The sequence below is a fragment of the Triturus cristatus genome, chromosome 6 (assembly GCF_964204655.1).
Source record: "Triturus cristatus chromosome 6, aTriCri1.1, whole genome shotgun sequence".
Classification (NCBI taxonomy): Eukaryota; Metazoa; Chordata; class Amphibia; order Caudata; family Salamandridae; genus Triturus; species Triturus cristatus.
The window spans coordinates 1,480,000,896-1,480,017,959 of record NC_140589.1 but is presented as its reverse complement, the minus strand read 5'-3'; the positions used below and the strand labels follow the sequence as shown (position 1 = coordinate 1,480,017,959).

Below are 17,064 nucleotides of genomic sequence, written 5' to 3'. Positions count from 1 at the left end.
GTCCTTCTTAAGGTCTGCTGTGCACTTGTTAACTAATAAAATGTATCGTAGCATTGTGGTGCTTTGTCGTACCAGTGCTTCACAAAGATCCAAACATCCCACTAGGCAGATCAATACATGAAAGTGTGACCCAGTCCTGGGAGCTCTTACTAAATATGTGTATATATTTTTCTCAAACTGTTATGAAGGAGCAAAATATGTGAAAGATCATGCTGACCTCATCAACCCACTCTATTTATTGATTTATTTGATTTTTTTTTTTTTTTTTATGGATTTTGTCAAGTGTGTGATTACTGGGATGGGTTTCCTGACGCTAAGAGGATGGTAGGAGTTCCCAGCTGCTTGGGAGACTGATGAGAGAACAGCTAGGTTTTTAATTTCCTGTGGAACCTGAGAGGTTTATGGAGGTATTTAAGATCAAGAAGAAGCTTGTTCCAGAGATTTGTATGAAGTAAAAGATGAGGAACTGCCACCCATGCGGTATTGTGGTATCCCACATTTGATGGATTGAATTTAGGAGCTTCTTTTTGATCCTGGTTTCCAAATTCCCTTAACCACGGATTTCAAAGTTTTCGATAAACTAACACCCCACACCATAAATCTCTGGAAGTTCTTGATATAAATCTTAACAAGAGCTGAGACACCATAATATTCAAAGCCAAAATCTGCCTCATATACTAGACGAATTGATAATCAACGATGAATTGTGCATTCATGTAAAAAGGACTGCCTTGTCTTGCACATATGAACAACAGTGTATCAGGTCTTTTCATCAAAGCAGTGTTTAAATGGCTCGTACTGGTATCAAGAAGCACTTAAGAAAAATTTGATTTCTTCATTCTTTGGTTGAACAAAAAAGAAACTCATTACTTTGGTGCTTTTTTTTTGTTTTTTGCTTGATGTCAAGTATTAAGAATGAAAACTATACATATCACTGTGTTTAAGATGAACAGATGTGGATACCATACACCAGTATTCCAGCTTCTATCTAAAAAAAACTAAAATATAGTCTCTGTTATGGGCAATTCTTGAGGATTGAAGAAAGTAATTAAAGAAGAAAAACTACTAACTCCGAGATGCTTATAAAACTTCAAGAAAGAGATTACCTCAGGAAATGTTGAAGTGAGAACTGATTTTTTTTTTATAGTTTACAATGAGGGTAGACAGTTGTACATTGACAAAACAAGAAAGGATCTCCTTTTCTGTCACTTTTTTCACGTCAGCCAGATAGAGAAAATAACTGACAAGAACTGACACATTTCAGAAAACCCTCATGGTCTCTTTATCCTGAAGAATGTCAAGAAGTTTCAGTCAATAACAAGAGCTATGACTACTTCACATTTACCGAGATCGCATATATGTGATAAATGTGTGAATTGAGCAAACCCTGACTGCATCAGTATTTGTGAATAAGGGATTCAAGATCATTCACGACACATTAATTAACTGTAAACACAAAAAAGGTGACTTGCAATCTCATGTTAGTGTAATTTAGCATTTGTAAATATGGCTAACCAAGAAGCTAAAAAAGAATAATGCAGCATAGGTCCAAAATAAGATGTGACGTTCTGACTGCCACAATGGTCTGCTGCTTCTCTGAAACCCTTAGAATAATTTAGAGTGATCTTTCCTACAAATTGTACTGCCGAGCGCTCAGAGGCAATGTAGAATGCTGGCTCCTAGTAAAAAGAAGCTATGATAATATTGACACATGATAGCCTAATGAGATATGAAAACTACAGATGTCATTTGAACCTCATTGAACAAAACAAAGTGAACATGTTACATACAAGTATGATCTATAACCAAATATGCATTATAGTGGGACAAGATAACCGAAGCTTTCAAGGACTTGCCTACTAGACATATCAACAGAACTGTAGGAATCCCTCTTCAATTTGGACCAGCATTAACACAAATTAGAAGATGGAAATATACCCTCAATGTGCACTTGGACCATTCAAAAATCAACACAAACCAAGCTAACCAGCACATAAAGTAAACTGTTTCACAGTAAGGTTTGTATTGGCAGGTCTCACATGAAAACCACCATCCTAGATTAAGGCATGTGGATAAGAATAAGTGCACTAACAGCAGCAAACAGTAAAAAGGATCTAGAAACCTCAGAATACACAGCAGTAGGATATGATTAAATTTACTGGACAGAGAGTGGCGGCTGCTCTCTGCCACCGTTTTTAGATTGAAAACTGCGTCTTTTGCACATTTTTTTACTTGGTGTAAATTTTGCTGCTACCCTTGAAATTTTAAAGTAATCACTGACTCTAGGCCTGTGAACTGTTAAAATATTTTCATTACCTGTGCTGGGGGTTTGAAATAGAAAGTGGGAAGTGAAGGGAACGTGTGGGAACTTTCCTTGTGCTGGGACTCGACACCCCCGGTCGCCATTTTGGAGCGGGATGCGGTCTAGTGTTCCAAGACTGGAACGCATAAAGAGGGATGCTGCGTGAGCGCGCCCAACCCTGGACAGAGTGGCGGCTGTTCTCTGCCACAGTTTTTAGATTGAAAACTGCGTCTTTTGCACATTTTTTTACTTGGTGTAAATTTTGCTGCTACCCTTGAAATTTAAAGTAATCACTGACTCTAGGCCTGTGAACAGTTAAAATATTTTTGTTACCTGTGCTGGGGGTTTGAAATAGAAAGTAGGAAGTGAAGGGAACGTGTGGGAACTTTCCTTGTGCTGGGACTCGACACCCCAGGTTGCCATTTTGGAGCGGGGTGCGGTCTAGTGTTCCTAGACTGGAACGCATAAAGAGGGATGCTGCACGAGCCCGTCTGCGACCCGGAGACGACCAGCGCCAGCCTTGCTGCCGATCTAAATCTAGGTAACTCTGTGATCTATTGCCGTACTCTAGCATACAGTAGGAACCAATTGCTGATGCTGGATAGTGTCGTTTTCCAATGTCCCCGACACTCTATATCTGTCAACATCAATTTAGTGGTGTGTAAAAAATGTAATCGAAATTTCTCCTTTCAGCCCGATGGCGGAGACCATCGAGGTAGGACAGAGCATGTAGTGGAGTGGACATAGGCCGGGATAATGAGAGGAACGCTGAAAGCTATCCTTCTAAATACGAGGTCTATGAAGAAGCATGAACTTCAGCTTTTTGACCTCCTCTCGGAGACACAGCCGGATGTAATGTTTCTTACAGAAACATGGCTAAATGAAGGATCCAACCCTACCATTGCCGGTGCACTCCCGCTAGACTATAGGATACTCAGGAAGGACAGAGCTGGGGGTAGAGGAGGGGGGGTCGCGGTCATTTATTAACATCCTTTGGTCTGTCAACAGATGCCAATGACAGAACCAGAAGGAGCAGAGGAATTGGGTTTTTGTCTAACGGTTTCAGCCCATCAATCTATTGCTGGAGTTCTGATCTACCGCCCCCCTGGGCCGGCCGGAAGGTTCCTGGAATCGATAGGCCACGCCATTACGCCCAAATTTGGACAATGTCTGATTTTAGGGGACTTTAATATTCATTTTGACCAAGCGACAGACTGAGACACAACTAAACTCTGTGAATTATTAAACATTTTTGATTTGGCTCCATATGTAACACTCCCTACACACGAAAAAGGTCATATTTTAGATCAAATCTTTTCGACTACTGAATTGGAACCAATTGTTCCTGTGCGTATTGTCTGGTCGGACCACTTTCTGGTAAATTTTACAATTAGTAAGACGCCGGCCAAGTCTCAGTTTCATTATAAAACTCGGCCGGAAAATTTTAGATCTTTTAACCAAATGACACCTGAAGCCATAATTCATATGTTCAGGCAACATCCCATACCAGTCAGTGACAATCTGGAGCAAGATGTGTTCGCCCTGGAAAATTGGCTTTATGAGTGTAGCATGCAGCTAGCCCCCATTAAAACACGAGTAGCCAAACAAGGCCGAAATTCGGCACCATGCTTCAATGAGTCCCTAAGGAAAAGTAAAAGTGCTTGTAGAAATCTAGAACGCAGTTGGAGGAAGAACTTTGACCCTGCTGAAAAACTCACATACAAAACCGCTTTGAAAGCTCTATATGTAAAGGTCCGCGCTGAAAAGAAACAATTCTTGGCCAGAAAAATTGAACAAGCAGACAACTGTGCTAAGGAATTGTTTAAGATTGTTAAGGACTTCACTGTTCCCTTAGCCCTTCACTGTTCCCTTAGCCTCTAAAAGCTCTTTAACTCCCACTGACACTTGGACGAATGAAATCGCACATTATTTCTATAAAAAAATTTAAATAATTCAGGACTCATTTGGTAGTCCTTGTCAGGTTGTGACTAGCATTTTGCATAGTTCCTCACTCACAAGTCTTCCTAGTGAGAACACTTTAATGGAGTTTGTGCCTATGCCTATGGCGACCTCTCAAGATTATGAGAGCCCTAAAATCCGGATCGCCATCTGATCCGTGTCCGGCAAAAACATTGGCATCAATTGCTGAAGCAATAAATCCAGCAGTAAATAGAACACTCAATCTTTCTTTGTCTGAAGGAAGGATGCCCATAACCTGGAAGCACGGAAAAATTCTTCCACTTTAAAGAAAACCATCAGCAGATCCACTGGTAGTTAGCAATTATCGGCCCATATCTCTCCTACCTTTTTTTCCAAGATGACGGAGAAATATATGAACACGATCGTTACAGATTTTATTGAAGGAAATCAGATACTCCATCCGTGCCAATCGGGCTTTAGAGCGAACTATAGTACGGAAACCGCTTTACTAGAAATTGTAGAGACGATTAAAAGTACCCTAGACACCGGAGGAAAGGCGGTGCTGATATTATTAGATCTATCAGCGGCTTTTGACACCGTGCCCCATGACCGGCTCCTTCATAGATTGAGGGAGAGCGGCATAAGGGGCACGGTGCTCAGATGGTTCACTTCCTTTCTGGAAAATCGTCAACAAACAGTCTGGGTCCCTCTTTTTACTAGCCCCATTCAATCTTTGAATGTAGGGGTCCCGCAGGGTTCGGTGCTAAGTCCAACCCTTTTTAATATATATATGGCCCCTCTTGGCCCTCTTGCCGAAAAACATGGGGCAAAAATTATATCATATGCAGATGATACGCAATTGTTGTTCACCTGTGGGAAGGATGAGATGTTTAATGGCAATGAAGTTAACGTCTGCTTAACTGAGGTGTTCAATTGGTTCAACTAAAACCAGCTACTCTACAATTCTGATAAATCAGAAATGATCTTTTTCGGGCACACCCCGGATGTGGCGCCAATGGTGGCCTAAAAATCTTTCCCCCCCGGAGAAACCCGTCCTCACTGTGAAAAACTTAGGAGTAAAAATTGACTCTGATATGGCCATGAAGTCCCAGGTTCAATCAACTGCAGGCACCTGTTTTGGACTATTAAAAATGATGAGAAATTTTCTCCCCCTTCTCCCGATCGTGCATAGGAAAACTGTGGTCCAAGACCTGATCATGTCCAGGCTGGACAACGTCAATGTGTTGTATCTGGGCCTCCCGAACTATTTATTAAATCGTTTGCAGGTGGTTCAAAATGCAGCGGCGAGGGCAGTTCTTTCTGTCGGACCTAGAGCCCATATGTCTTCCCATCTGAATACCTTGCATTGGCTACCAGTAAGGCAAAGGATTTGTTTCAAATCCCTGGTTTTAACTTTTAAGGCCTTGAATAATGTTGGAGCCCCATATATTAGAAATAAAATTCAGCCCTACAAACCCTCTAGAACACTGCGTTCATCATCCCAACAACCGACAGTTGTGCCCAAATTCCACCGCTCCCATAAAGGCGGCCGCTCTTTTCAAGTGGTCGCTGCCAGATTATGGAATAGCCTCCCTCTTATCCTGCGGAAAGAATGTGACCTCCTCAACTTCAGACGAGGCTTAAAGACCTGGCTTTTCCAGAAATAGTGTGGCTGTATCTGATGTTAGCTTTTCTGTTCTGGGGTCAGGCTAGTGCCGGGACACTCTGTGGAGTAGCCGTGCGCTTAATAAATACCCCATAACATAACATAACATACTGCCATAAGAACGGCAACATAACCCAAAGTCATGCAGATAATGCCTAACACTCTGTCAGATTTTCGAGGTTCTGTAAACGGATGCTGTAGAAGCCACATAGACATGGATACTGCAGATGGAAATATTTATGAATGCCCCAAAACAATCACTGGTACATTTTAAGTGAATACTTAGTTAAAGCCAGAGAAGAAGCAGAAAGTAGGAGGTTCTGCTCCGGAATCCAAACCTTAATTCTAGATCATCTTAGCAGTTGATAAGGAGAATGCAGATGCACAGTATAGGAGCATGGCCACTGATTCAATACAAAGGAATTAATGCAATTTTTCTTCAGATTCAACAAATCGTATCTGTGCACATTGAACTGACAAGAATGTTCTACTAACAGATAACAAGCCCTCATATCAAGATGGGTTTGATATCTTACAAAGAGAAAGAATAAATGTTAAAACTGTGTTTTTATTGACATTGTCTAAGCATCATATTTCCACTTTCCATAGATTAGCTGAAACAAAATTAAAGCTATTTTATTTGTTTATACTCTTGGGGCCTCATGTAGGTAGCATACCAGTTACCACTTCTAAAATACCGAACGATACCGAATCGGTATTTTAGAAGTGGTAACTGGTATGTAGGTAATGAGTCGGTATTTTTTACCGAATCGTTACTAGTCGGTAATTACCGAATCGGTATTTACCGATTCGGTAATGAGGCATACCTTCCCATTGATGGGAAGGTATGCCTCATTACCGAATCGGTAAATACCGATTCGGTAATGGGGGGAACACATACAAGGGTGGCAGGGTGTCACATTGACACCCTGTTGCACCCCTGATTCGGCCATGTGTGCACATGTGGCACACATACATGCCCTAAGGGCATGTATGTATGCCACATTGCACACTGCTACGCGCGTAAAAATGCATTTACACATACATTCATTATTTACCACCAACTATTAGTTGGTGGTAAATACCGACTCATAAACACACACACACACTCCCCCTACATCTCGATTTTGCTTTCGGAATTTACCGAATCGGTAAAATTACCGATTCGGAAAAGTTACCGATTCGGTAACATTACCGATTCGGTATTATTACCGAATCGGTAATTTTACCGATTAGGTAAATTCCGAAAGCAAAATTTGTCCCCCTACATACCAATGGCCAAAATACCGGTCGGTAACGGTATAATTACCGAAAATCGGCCGTTACCGACCGGTATTTGGCTACCTACATGAGGCCCTACGTGTCTAAATATAATAAATAAATGTAGGATCTCAAACCCAATTTTAAGACCAGACAAACAGACCTGCATAATGTATACTTTTTTTATATGTCTTTATGAAACTGTAAATTGAAGGCATCTGGCTTAAATGTAATTCAGTGGGATGAAGCAGTTGCAAATTGTTTACTATTGAATAATTGAAAGAAAATCAAGAAACCAAAATATATCGCATACTGTGGAACAAAGAATTACGGTCTAGTCTGAGTGCGTGAAAAACTTAAACTATTAAAAAGGAATTAATTTGTACAGATAAAGTCACATGCACCCTACAATACCAAAAATCATTGAAATAATTCCTCATCCATAAACAGCCACAATCAGTCATCAATTAACTCATTGAATTGCCATTTTTTAAAACAATATTTGATGTTCTCACTTTAGCCACACCTTATTCGTTATGCAGTGCAGAATGTAAAACCTCATTTAGAAATCAGGAATACCCCAAGATCACACTTTCATCCTTCCTAGCCTTTAAGATTGGTTTCAACTACAATTATTTATCCTTTTTTTAAATACTTTTACTCTTGTAATCTATCTAGGCACCCTCTTTTGTGATGACAACTTTGTTGGTTGATCAAATAGTTCTGAAAACCGTGGAAGGAAATGTCTATAACCAATTCAATACAAGCATCTAGCGCAGCTGGTCCATCAAAGCAATTATTCCCGTTTAGGCTATTTTCTTTTTTTGATTTCTAGAGATTTTTATTGCATTTTGTTTACCCAAAGATCAAAATATACAGCATGTGATCTTGTATACTGAGAGGTTACTATACACTTTAATAAAAACAGTCCGATTTGTGACAGCATATTGAATGTATGCATTTGATCATACATGGTACATGTATAGGAAAAAGGGAAAGAACGAATGAGGGAGGTAAAAGGAGAGGAGCCTAGGGAACTGAGTATTGTCAATCGGGATTGTACAAGAATTGTAGAATATGTCTCCTGAAGTACCTTGGGGCAAGTTAATCTTTTGCAGATGGTGGTCAAATTTGGACCAATAGAGACGAGGGGACTTTGTTAAAAAATCAGTTATTTATAAGGTTAGCAGCACTCCTGAAAAAACATACCCATCACTTGTGGTATGATATGTTGTTATAGTTGTTTTAATACTGATTGTGAGCAAAATGTCAATAAGGAAACAGTCCCAAGATGTCTGTGAGTTTAGCGTATTCGTCTGATGTTGCATGTATACCCAGGGAGATATTGTATGTGATAGTGAAATGTGTCTGTTAAAGATATCTGTGAGTGTTGCTTGATAGATGTCCGGAAGGGCGTAATGTCTTTGAAGTAGAATAGCAGGTGTTGTAATAATAATAATAATCCACATTTGTAAAGCGCAAACAATCGCCCGTAAGGGTCTCTAGGCGCTGGGGGCCGTCTGGAAGATTAAGCAAGCTATTGCCCAGAGTCACATGGTGCTGGGCTAATCTGCCACCAGCGCCGGGGATCGAACCGTGATCCCCAGATTCCGGAGTCAGTCGCCCTGGCTGCGGCGCCACACCGGGTGTTGGCAATTCCAACAACCAGCTGGAGAAAGGAGACCACGATTTTACAGCCGTTCTGAGGTCTAGAATCCCCGGTATGTTGTTCATAAGTGCATTGTAAGACGAGGGGCGAAACTTTATGCAGTAGCATAGGCTTCCATATATCCTGCCATTGCGATGGTGGTATGTAGTCTTTATTATGCTTAATGCATGATGCATCCCATGTTTTTTTGGATCTCGTCCTTAAAAATAGGAGTGGTTTTCTTCATTATTTTATAGATTGTGGAGACCTTATGGCTTTTAGAGTGTAAGGTATGGAGGAAATTGAGACAGTCTGCTTTATGTGGTTTCTTAAAACTCCTAAGAGCAACTTTGTGGGACAGACAATTATAAAAAAAATCAATTGGTTGAAGCGCAAATTTAGATGCTAAAGCCGCAAAAGTTACTGGTTCTTCCGGGGGTACAATGTCTTTGACATATAATAAGCCTATAGAGGCCCAACGTCCCCAGAAAGAGGGTTTAGGAACAAGTTTTACTGATTAATTGAACCATAGAGAGGCAAATTCAGAGTCTTTGATCCTATTTCAATTTAGTAATAATCATAGTATTTCCTGATGTGGACCATTTATTTATGTGTGTGTGTGTGTGTGTATATATATATATGTGTGTGTGTATATGTGTGTGTGTGTATATATATATATAATATAGTGTGAGTGTGTTTAATAGAAGACTTGTTAACATTCGCATCATTACTATGACTCACAATCTTCATTTGTGAAGAGAAAATGTATATACAGCAATGTAAGCAGTGATTATTTTTTTGCATAGGAAAAAGGAACTTCTTTCAAGAGAAGACTTACAATTGCCATGGAGGCCACTTTATGAAATGCTGGAGAGAATCATATATTCAAAGACTGAACACCTTGGTCTAAATTGGTTTCCAACGTAAGTATCTATTAGAATGGTGTCATCGTATGGGAGGTGTGTTAGAAAACAGTCCAATTGCATGAGTTTAATGCATGAAATTAGGCAAGACGCAAAGATTCTTGTTTTATTAATTCTGGATCTTGTACACAGATTTATACTTTAATGTCTTGTCCATCCCCAACTTTACTTGTTGTATATTCTGAATAAAATGTAGAAATTAGGCATAATACTGATAAATCATTTCCAATTAATCTTCCGTGTTAGTTTAACTGAAATGTGTAGTGTTGAGACTCGTTAGTTTAATATGCTTCAGATTGTGACATAATTGAGAAATAATTGAGCCATTCGTTTTGGAGAATACTGAGAATTCCTATTTGAATGTACAGTTCTCAAAAGATGTGAACAACTATGGTTCTAACAAGAAAGCTAATGTATTGGCGATAGCTGAGGCAACGTGGATGAGAATAAGGTCAGCAGCGGCATTTTCACATACCCGGTTGCTAACACATAAATCTGGTTGACAAGTTGATGCATACATCTCCTGATGAAAAAATTAGAGATTTCTCATTATGTCGTTAAACATAAGGCCCCTACCTTTGGTAGATGCTTTCGCACTCTGAGTTACTCCAAATAGGTTGTCTTTAAAAGGATTTATAAATTAGTTTTTTTAAATGTGCCTTGCTAGGTAGAGTTAAACAGTGTTGATTGTCAAACTAATTCTGTTACAAGGAGAATAGCACTCTTATGAGTGATGTTATTATTTTTCGGTTTCTGAGAACATCAAGTCTTTTTTTAGGTTGTGTGATGCCCTTAACTGTTCTCATCATTGGGAAAGGAGGAGGCCTCATGGGTGTGGAAATCATGTTAGTTTCTGTCAAGGGGAAGACGATTTGTCTATTTGACGGACAACTAGAAATTAAACTACCGTGACCAAGTGCACATCTACGGCCGGATGCCCATGCCTGGACTCTAGCTGTGATTGGCTGTAGGAATATTCAAGCTTGTCGTAGGTAACAAATTTCTTCTTGCTAGGGAGGACAACCCAGAGGTTGAAGTGTTTATGCAGGACTCCAGCATGTTTTTTTGCTTTATCTCAAGGCTAAGCCCTGTATCAAGAGTCCTTCGAGAAGCTATAGAGAAGGAAGGAGAAACCAACGCAGTTCCATAGAGCTTTAAGTACTCTCATAAGAGGTTTGAGGGCGGGAACTGCTGTGGGTGTATTGTGACTCCTAGTCTCTGCCCTAAGGTGTTTGTTGTCCTTAATAGCCCTTCATGACTGCCCTTCATATATTTTTCATTCCTGCTTTTAATTACTGGTGCTTTTCAGCACTGTCCCTGCTCACAGTTATTTGATCCCCATGGGTCTTTGATGCCTATCTCATGTGACGTTTCTGTTACTCTTTGCTCCCCCTCGTGCTTTATACCTGCTCACTTGCGTCTTTAGCCTTCCTGGAGGATTGCTGTCCCCTCACAGCCTGCCCTCTCTTTAGCCCATCCTTTCCCTCATGCCTATGCATCTGCTTGTTGCTCCTCTGGACCTCTCATAATGTTGCCTGTGCAGACAGTAAAGGTTGCAGAAGTGGGCTGGGAAACCTTGGGCTGCCTGGATAAATAATTTACATTTCCCTACTCAACTGTGAAATGACTTTAAGGGGCCAATTTGTGAAGTGGTGTTCGAAGGGGAGCGGCTGATAAATAGAAATGCCAAACATCACTACTGCTTAGTTTTGATCCTTGCTCAGATCTTTCTTCCACACCTTAAACTTCATGACTCTTCATCTCACTCTTTCAGCTTCTTTTTCATGCTTGCTTTATCTTTGTCATTGTTATCTCCTCCCTTATCTGCTTTCTCTCTCACGGTCAAAGTCTGATGATGAAAAAATAGTCTTGGTCCTCAAAAATGATTGCCAGTGCCCACCACCACAAATTTTGCACTGAAGAAGATGCTTGGTATTTAGTGATGGCAATTGAAAAGGTGCATTCTTATGTTGGGAAAGGGCACATCACTTATAGAAAATGTTGATTTTCACGTTATGCAACTGGCCAGGTCGCACGGAGACTGCTGTTTGACCTGTATGGAAACCGCTCCATGCACTTGTCTGTAGTTAAGCGCCTGAGCTACATAGATTGATATATCTATAAATCTATATATATATCAATATCTATATCTATCTATATATATAACGACACCCATTTGAACAGCGAAACTCTAAGAAGATTTTAAACTGCTGCAAAACACTCACTTGCTCAGCCGGCTGCAGACACTGCTGTACTAGCGATTAATGAGACAGTCAATTTGTAGTCATGTGGGACTCTGGTGAAAGGAGCTCTCAGTTGCAGAAGTCTGCTCTTGACTCCGTATTTCTCCTGCTGCAGCTTTCTACTAGCACTCACTGCAAGTTTCAGAGGCAAGTCAGCTGCCTAATCATAAATTAATAGTCCACAACAGCTGATTCGGACTACCTCGAGCTGCTGCAGACTGCACTGGTCAAACCTCAAGAGAGTGAGGCTGAGGCACACATGATAGGTAGTTCTATTCAATTAAAAGAGTGTGCTATCTTTTGTCATAAAGTCTATTACATGTTTATTTTGTTTTATAACAGACACGTTGCTGGTGCTGGCTTTGTAGACACAGGTGGTGCACTTTGATTGAACGTAAAGGTTTTGCTCGACTTTATGGAAAAATCACCGCTCATTTCATCATGGCTATTGCCAATTAAGTAGGCTCCGAATACATTTTGCAGATGCACGTGACGACTGACTCCTGCACCGCCGGTGAGGTCGGCTGTGGTGTCTGTTAGTAGCTGCAGCACACTAGGTGCTGCATGCATTGTCTCAAGTGCGGGAGTGTCGTGTGCGTGCAAGCACATTATATGGAACACTTAAGTTAAGCATTACCCTGTCAGTAACTGAATAAAGCCCTTCATTCCAGGGCTAGGCCCATGCAGCGACGGCCAGCGAGAGCAACTGCAAATATTATTCCGTATTACTCCGTACAACACAGCTGCCTGGCTTTCCTCTCTCTTTGTGCTTGGTCTCCGCCCGCCATCAGGCTCGCTTGGGGCAGCTCAGCTAGCCGCCCGACGCATTGGTTCGGTGTCTGTCATGAGATTCATTGCCGTGGCAAGCTCTTTGCAGGTGAGGCAGCAGCCAATAATCTGGACTCAACTGTTCGCATCACGGGCGGCAGCCTACGTAACGGAGCCACTCGCTGCTAACTATGAGTCTGACAGAAACTCAAACTCAGACCTCACTGGCTGAATGTGTCGTTAGTAGCCATTGGCAGGCACTACTGACATGACTGTGACATCAGTGAAATGTATGCTGCGTGGTGTCAGATTGAATCCAGTGTTACATAATAGCAAGCAGATCAGCCAGTCCTCAAGTCTGCCTAGCTGCCTGCCACTCCTCTCCAGCAATTGGTGTTATTATAATTAGCAGCCAGTGCTCTCCGGGCCGCAGCGCTTGACAGGCACAGCTGAAAAGGCGCTAATATGCATGACTTCTCATTTCAGTGCAGTGATGCGGACCACCACACTGAAATTCGTTAGTCTAATGCCTGATGCGTGGTACTTGGCAGGGCTGTACGATTCTAGCCTGTTCGACAGTGTTGAACTGCCATTGTTCGATGGAAAGCTGCATGCGGCGGTGCATTAACAAAAATAAACGCAACAGAAAAGCTGGATTCCTCGGCTTGAGTAGTTAGCCCTTTAGTTTAAAAATGTAAAATGTTTTTTTGCTTTGCAATGAACAGTGTAACGTTATAACTTGATCAGTACGTGCTCAGAGGGAACCAAACTTAAAAGTTATTGTTAGTTTTATTGTTGTCCACTTTTGCAGTTATTTGCTTGTAACGTGTATATGCATTTTTACATACACATAGAGCTCTCTCATAACTCAAACCCTCCCAACCAGAATCTATAAGGTTCATCTTTTTTTGTCTCGCTCCTCTTCACTCCATCACCCGCTTAAGTACAGCAGCCTAGGCCAGGATAAGAGCATCACTCTAGTCATCGCACACAACCCCAAAATACTTCTCACAAAGCCACACTTAAACTGCACTCTTCCGCCCAAGGGCTCCCTACAGTGTAGCGTGCCGCCAGTTTGCAAAAGCGCTTTGTTGCCTCGTTTAGCAATATGAAATTCTCTAGCTAAAATTACAATACTTTATTTAAAATGTGTACGTTTACAAAGATCTGGCTCTATGAATTTGATATTATTCAGATAGTGTCTGTTAGTACTATAACAGCAATTCAGTGGTATATTTCCAGTTCAGTGTGTTCTCACATGGTGTTTGAGAACATTGTTTTACTGTGATTGTAGTCATGATTGTTTTCCCTGTCATGTTTTATACCTTATGTTGTTTTATTTGTTTCATATTCAGTTCATGTCAACAAGGCTTGTCTTCCACTAAAACAGTTATGCTTACTATTTTACATAGGTGGTAAGGACAACTTTACATTGCTTAGCTATGGCCGCTGTGTCCTGTTTTGCATGTTGTGCTCAAATGGTGACAATTCTTGTACATGTAATAATCTTTGTTGCCCGGGATTGGTTTATTTGTTTGCTTGTGTTGTTTACTTTAACTGATAAACACATGTTAACACTAAACAACTTTTTTTCGATAATGTTGCACTGTTTTAATCAATGTAAAAAATCCTAATTATTAATTATTTTCCATTTTGGCGAATCTCCACCTGCTACGCAATACCTAATTTATTCCACTAGAGTTAAAGAAACCATGAAGGTTTATGTGGTTGAACATTGCAAAGTGTGTCAGATGCCTGCTTCTAGTTTAAAATATTTCCTTTTGCTTGATTTTAGAACTATTTTGGTGTTTTATGTCAAATTCAAACACTTCCAGTAGAACCAATGTACCCATTTTACATCACCCATAATTAAATGAGTTCCACAGAGTAAAAAACAGAATAGTCTACATTGTGCTCAATAGAAATCCAACCGTAAAATTGAAATCTAACCATAAAGTACATATGCTACAAAAGACGAAAGCACTAATTTACGGTGTCAATATAATGGTGAAAGTGTGCACTTTTCATATTACTGCAGTGTCATGGAACGTGCAGAAGGGCCATATAACTCATTATACACTCGCTCCAGGTATATGGGGCAAAGGTTTATAAGAAGGATCTGTTTTGTGGGAGCAAGACCACAGCAGGTGGGGGTTTTTCATTGGTCGGAGTTTCTCCTGTTCTTCTTATGATAGCATTTACTTCGGATTTCATTCATTTGACGGTTTGTCCAAGGCAATTGTCAATAAATAGTTTCCATTTCTTTTCTAGTTTGTACTAAACTACTTTTCTACCTTATTTTTGATGAATAAATATTATTTTAATTGTTACTTGTTACAGCTCTTCACTGTACCTTTATAAATGTTTCTCTATTTGCAATAAAAAAGTATTGAATGTTTCATATCATTTGGGGATCAATTTGCGGATCTGTGGAATTTAGATCCGCAAATGCCACAAGAAAGAACATGTATTTTTATTTTTTGATGCAGATGCCATGAAAGTCACATTAAGGGGTTTATGTGTAGTGTGTGTACACTGCAAATATACACATGAATCTCAAGATAGATGCTCTAGAGAAAAATAAATCAAAACCCTTGAGCATACACTTGGCACATATCCAGGCATAGGCATTTTCCAAAAACGAAAATCCCTAAAATATGGAGGTAACCAAGTCATAAGTGAAAGAGCTCATATATAAATTACAAATCTTAAAGCCAGAATGTATGTGACTATAATAAAGCTAGTACGACCCTAGCCAATTACATTAAGCCCAAAGGTAATAAATGTAGGAATGCTAAAAAAAGACGAGGGACCGAATAAATCTAAAACCAAGAATATCCTGGAACGTTTTCACGAATTTTGCTAGAATATGTTTACCTGAAAGCTCAGCCCTCTGCTGAAGACTGTCATGCCTTCCTGAAAAAACTATCTTTATAAGACAATACATTGAATTTTGAGAGTAATAAACAAATTGAAAAAAAGCAAAAATCATTAATGAGTTTTGTTAGCAGTGGCTTGCACCCTGTCCAAGTAGAGACCCTGCCTTCTAGTCCGGGTAAGGGGATTACACAGCTGAGAAAACCCCTGCTCACCCCCCTTGGAAACTTGGCACGAGTTGTCAGGCTTATCTCATAGGCAATATGTAAAGCATTTGTACACAGTGGAAACGCTACAAATGGACACCACGCCAGTTTAGAACAAGCATTGGCATAGCCAACAGGTCTCGCCTTTGGGACATTGTAAGTGTTTAGCTATGCAGCACATACATACATGGTGTGGCCAATCGCAGAGTGACACACACTGCCGTAGGCCAACACTGGGCAGTATAGAATGGGGTATAAAATGCGCCAAGTGTGACTGGTACCCAGTGTATTACGAGAGTGTTTGCTGCCCGATGATAATGATGCAAGAGGAAATCTGCTGGGCAGGAGAAGGACCATTTAAAGTAAGTCCCCATTAATATTGATGACTTGTTGAAATTAAAAACATCACATACCTTGCCTTCCCTTAGGATCATCATAGCTTCAGGCAGATGTTGCTAGGCATCCGTAATTATAGAAAAAAACAAAAAACAAGAGCTTAATTATAATTGAATTTATATAGCGCTTACTACCCCTGACAAGGTGTCCAAGCGCTTTTCGACAAGTAGCACGCTACTACAGAACCCAAAAAGGATTAGTGGTGAATTAGTATAGTCAAGTCAAGTCAAGTCAAAAAGGCTTTATTTCGATAAAAACATATCATAAAAGCTGAATATAAATAGATTTTCCATTTTTTTAAAACATTTACAAGAATCACTAGATTTCATCAATTTTCAACAAAGAAATAAATACATTCTGTACAAGTTAAAAGCAATTAGCAATTTAACAATAAAAAGGAATTAAACATTAATTTTAAGCCTTTTGCTACGTAAATACCAGGCCCATGATAAAAATTTAGATAAACCACAGACATAAAGTGGGCGTGAATCTGACGTTAGGATACGCAGGGCCTCAATGTGTGACCTAGTGCCTAAAAGCCGACACAATGCTTTGAGCCACTTTTTCCTGGGTTTTACATATTCCGGGCATTGGAACAAGAAATGCGCTAGGGTCTCGGTGCAAGTTGTACAAAAAGGGCAAAAGGCAGTTGTCTGTGCCGGGATTTTCCACCGTGCTGTAAATGCTCTTAGTGGGAGAGTCCCAACTCTAAACTGAAAATAGAGTGCTCTATCGAACGTTTTTTCAATAATGTCCAGATACAGTTCCCGAATGGGTAAGTCCTTGAACTTCAGGAAGTCCTCCGTTAATTTTCCCAGGGACTGATCAGCATATGTTCGGGACATAACCCAATTC

General features: G+C 40.3%; 1 protein-coding gene across 2 annotated transcripts in view; it reads left to right on the top strand.

Moving 5' to 3' along the window:
- The window catches only part of PSME4 (proteasome activator subunit 4), a 1,714,764-nt gene that overhangs the window by 98,822 nt on the left and 1,598,878 nt on the right, over positions 1-17,064 (top strand). The window contains exons 3-4 of one of the 2 annotated variants that reach the window (XM_085612594.1): positions 9,603-9,719; positions 14,086-14,145. In XM_085612594.1, coding sequence (XP_085468720.1) covers positions 9,603-9,719; positions 14,086-14,145 — 177 coding nt within the window. The remainder of the gene's footprint in view (positions 1-9,602; positions 9,720-14,085; positions 14,146-17,064) is intronic. The other variant, XM_085612595.1, reaches the window with a different exon arrangement.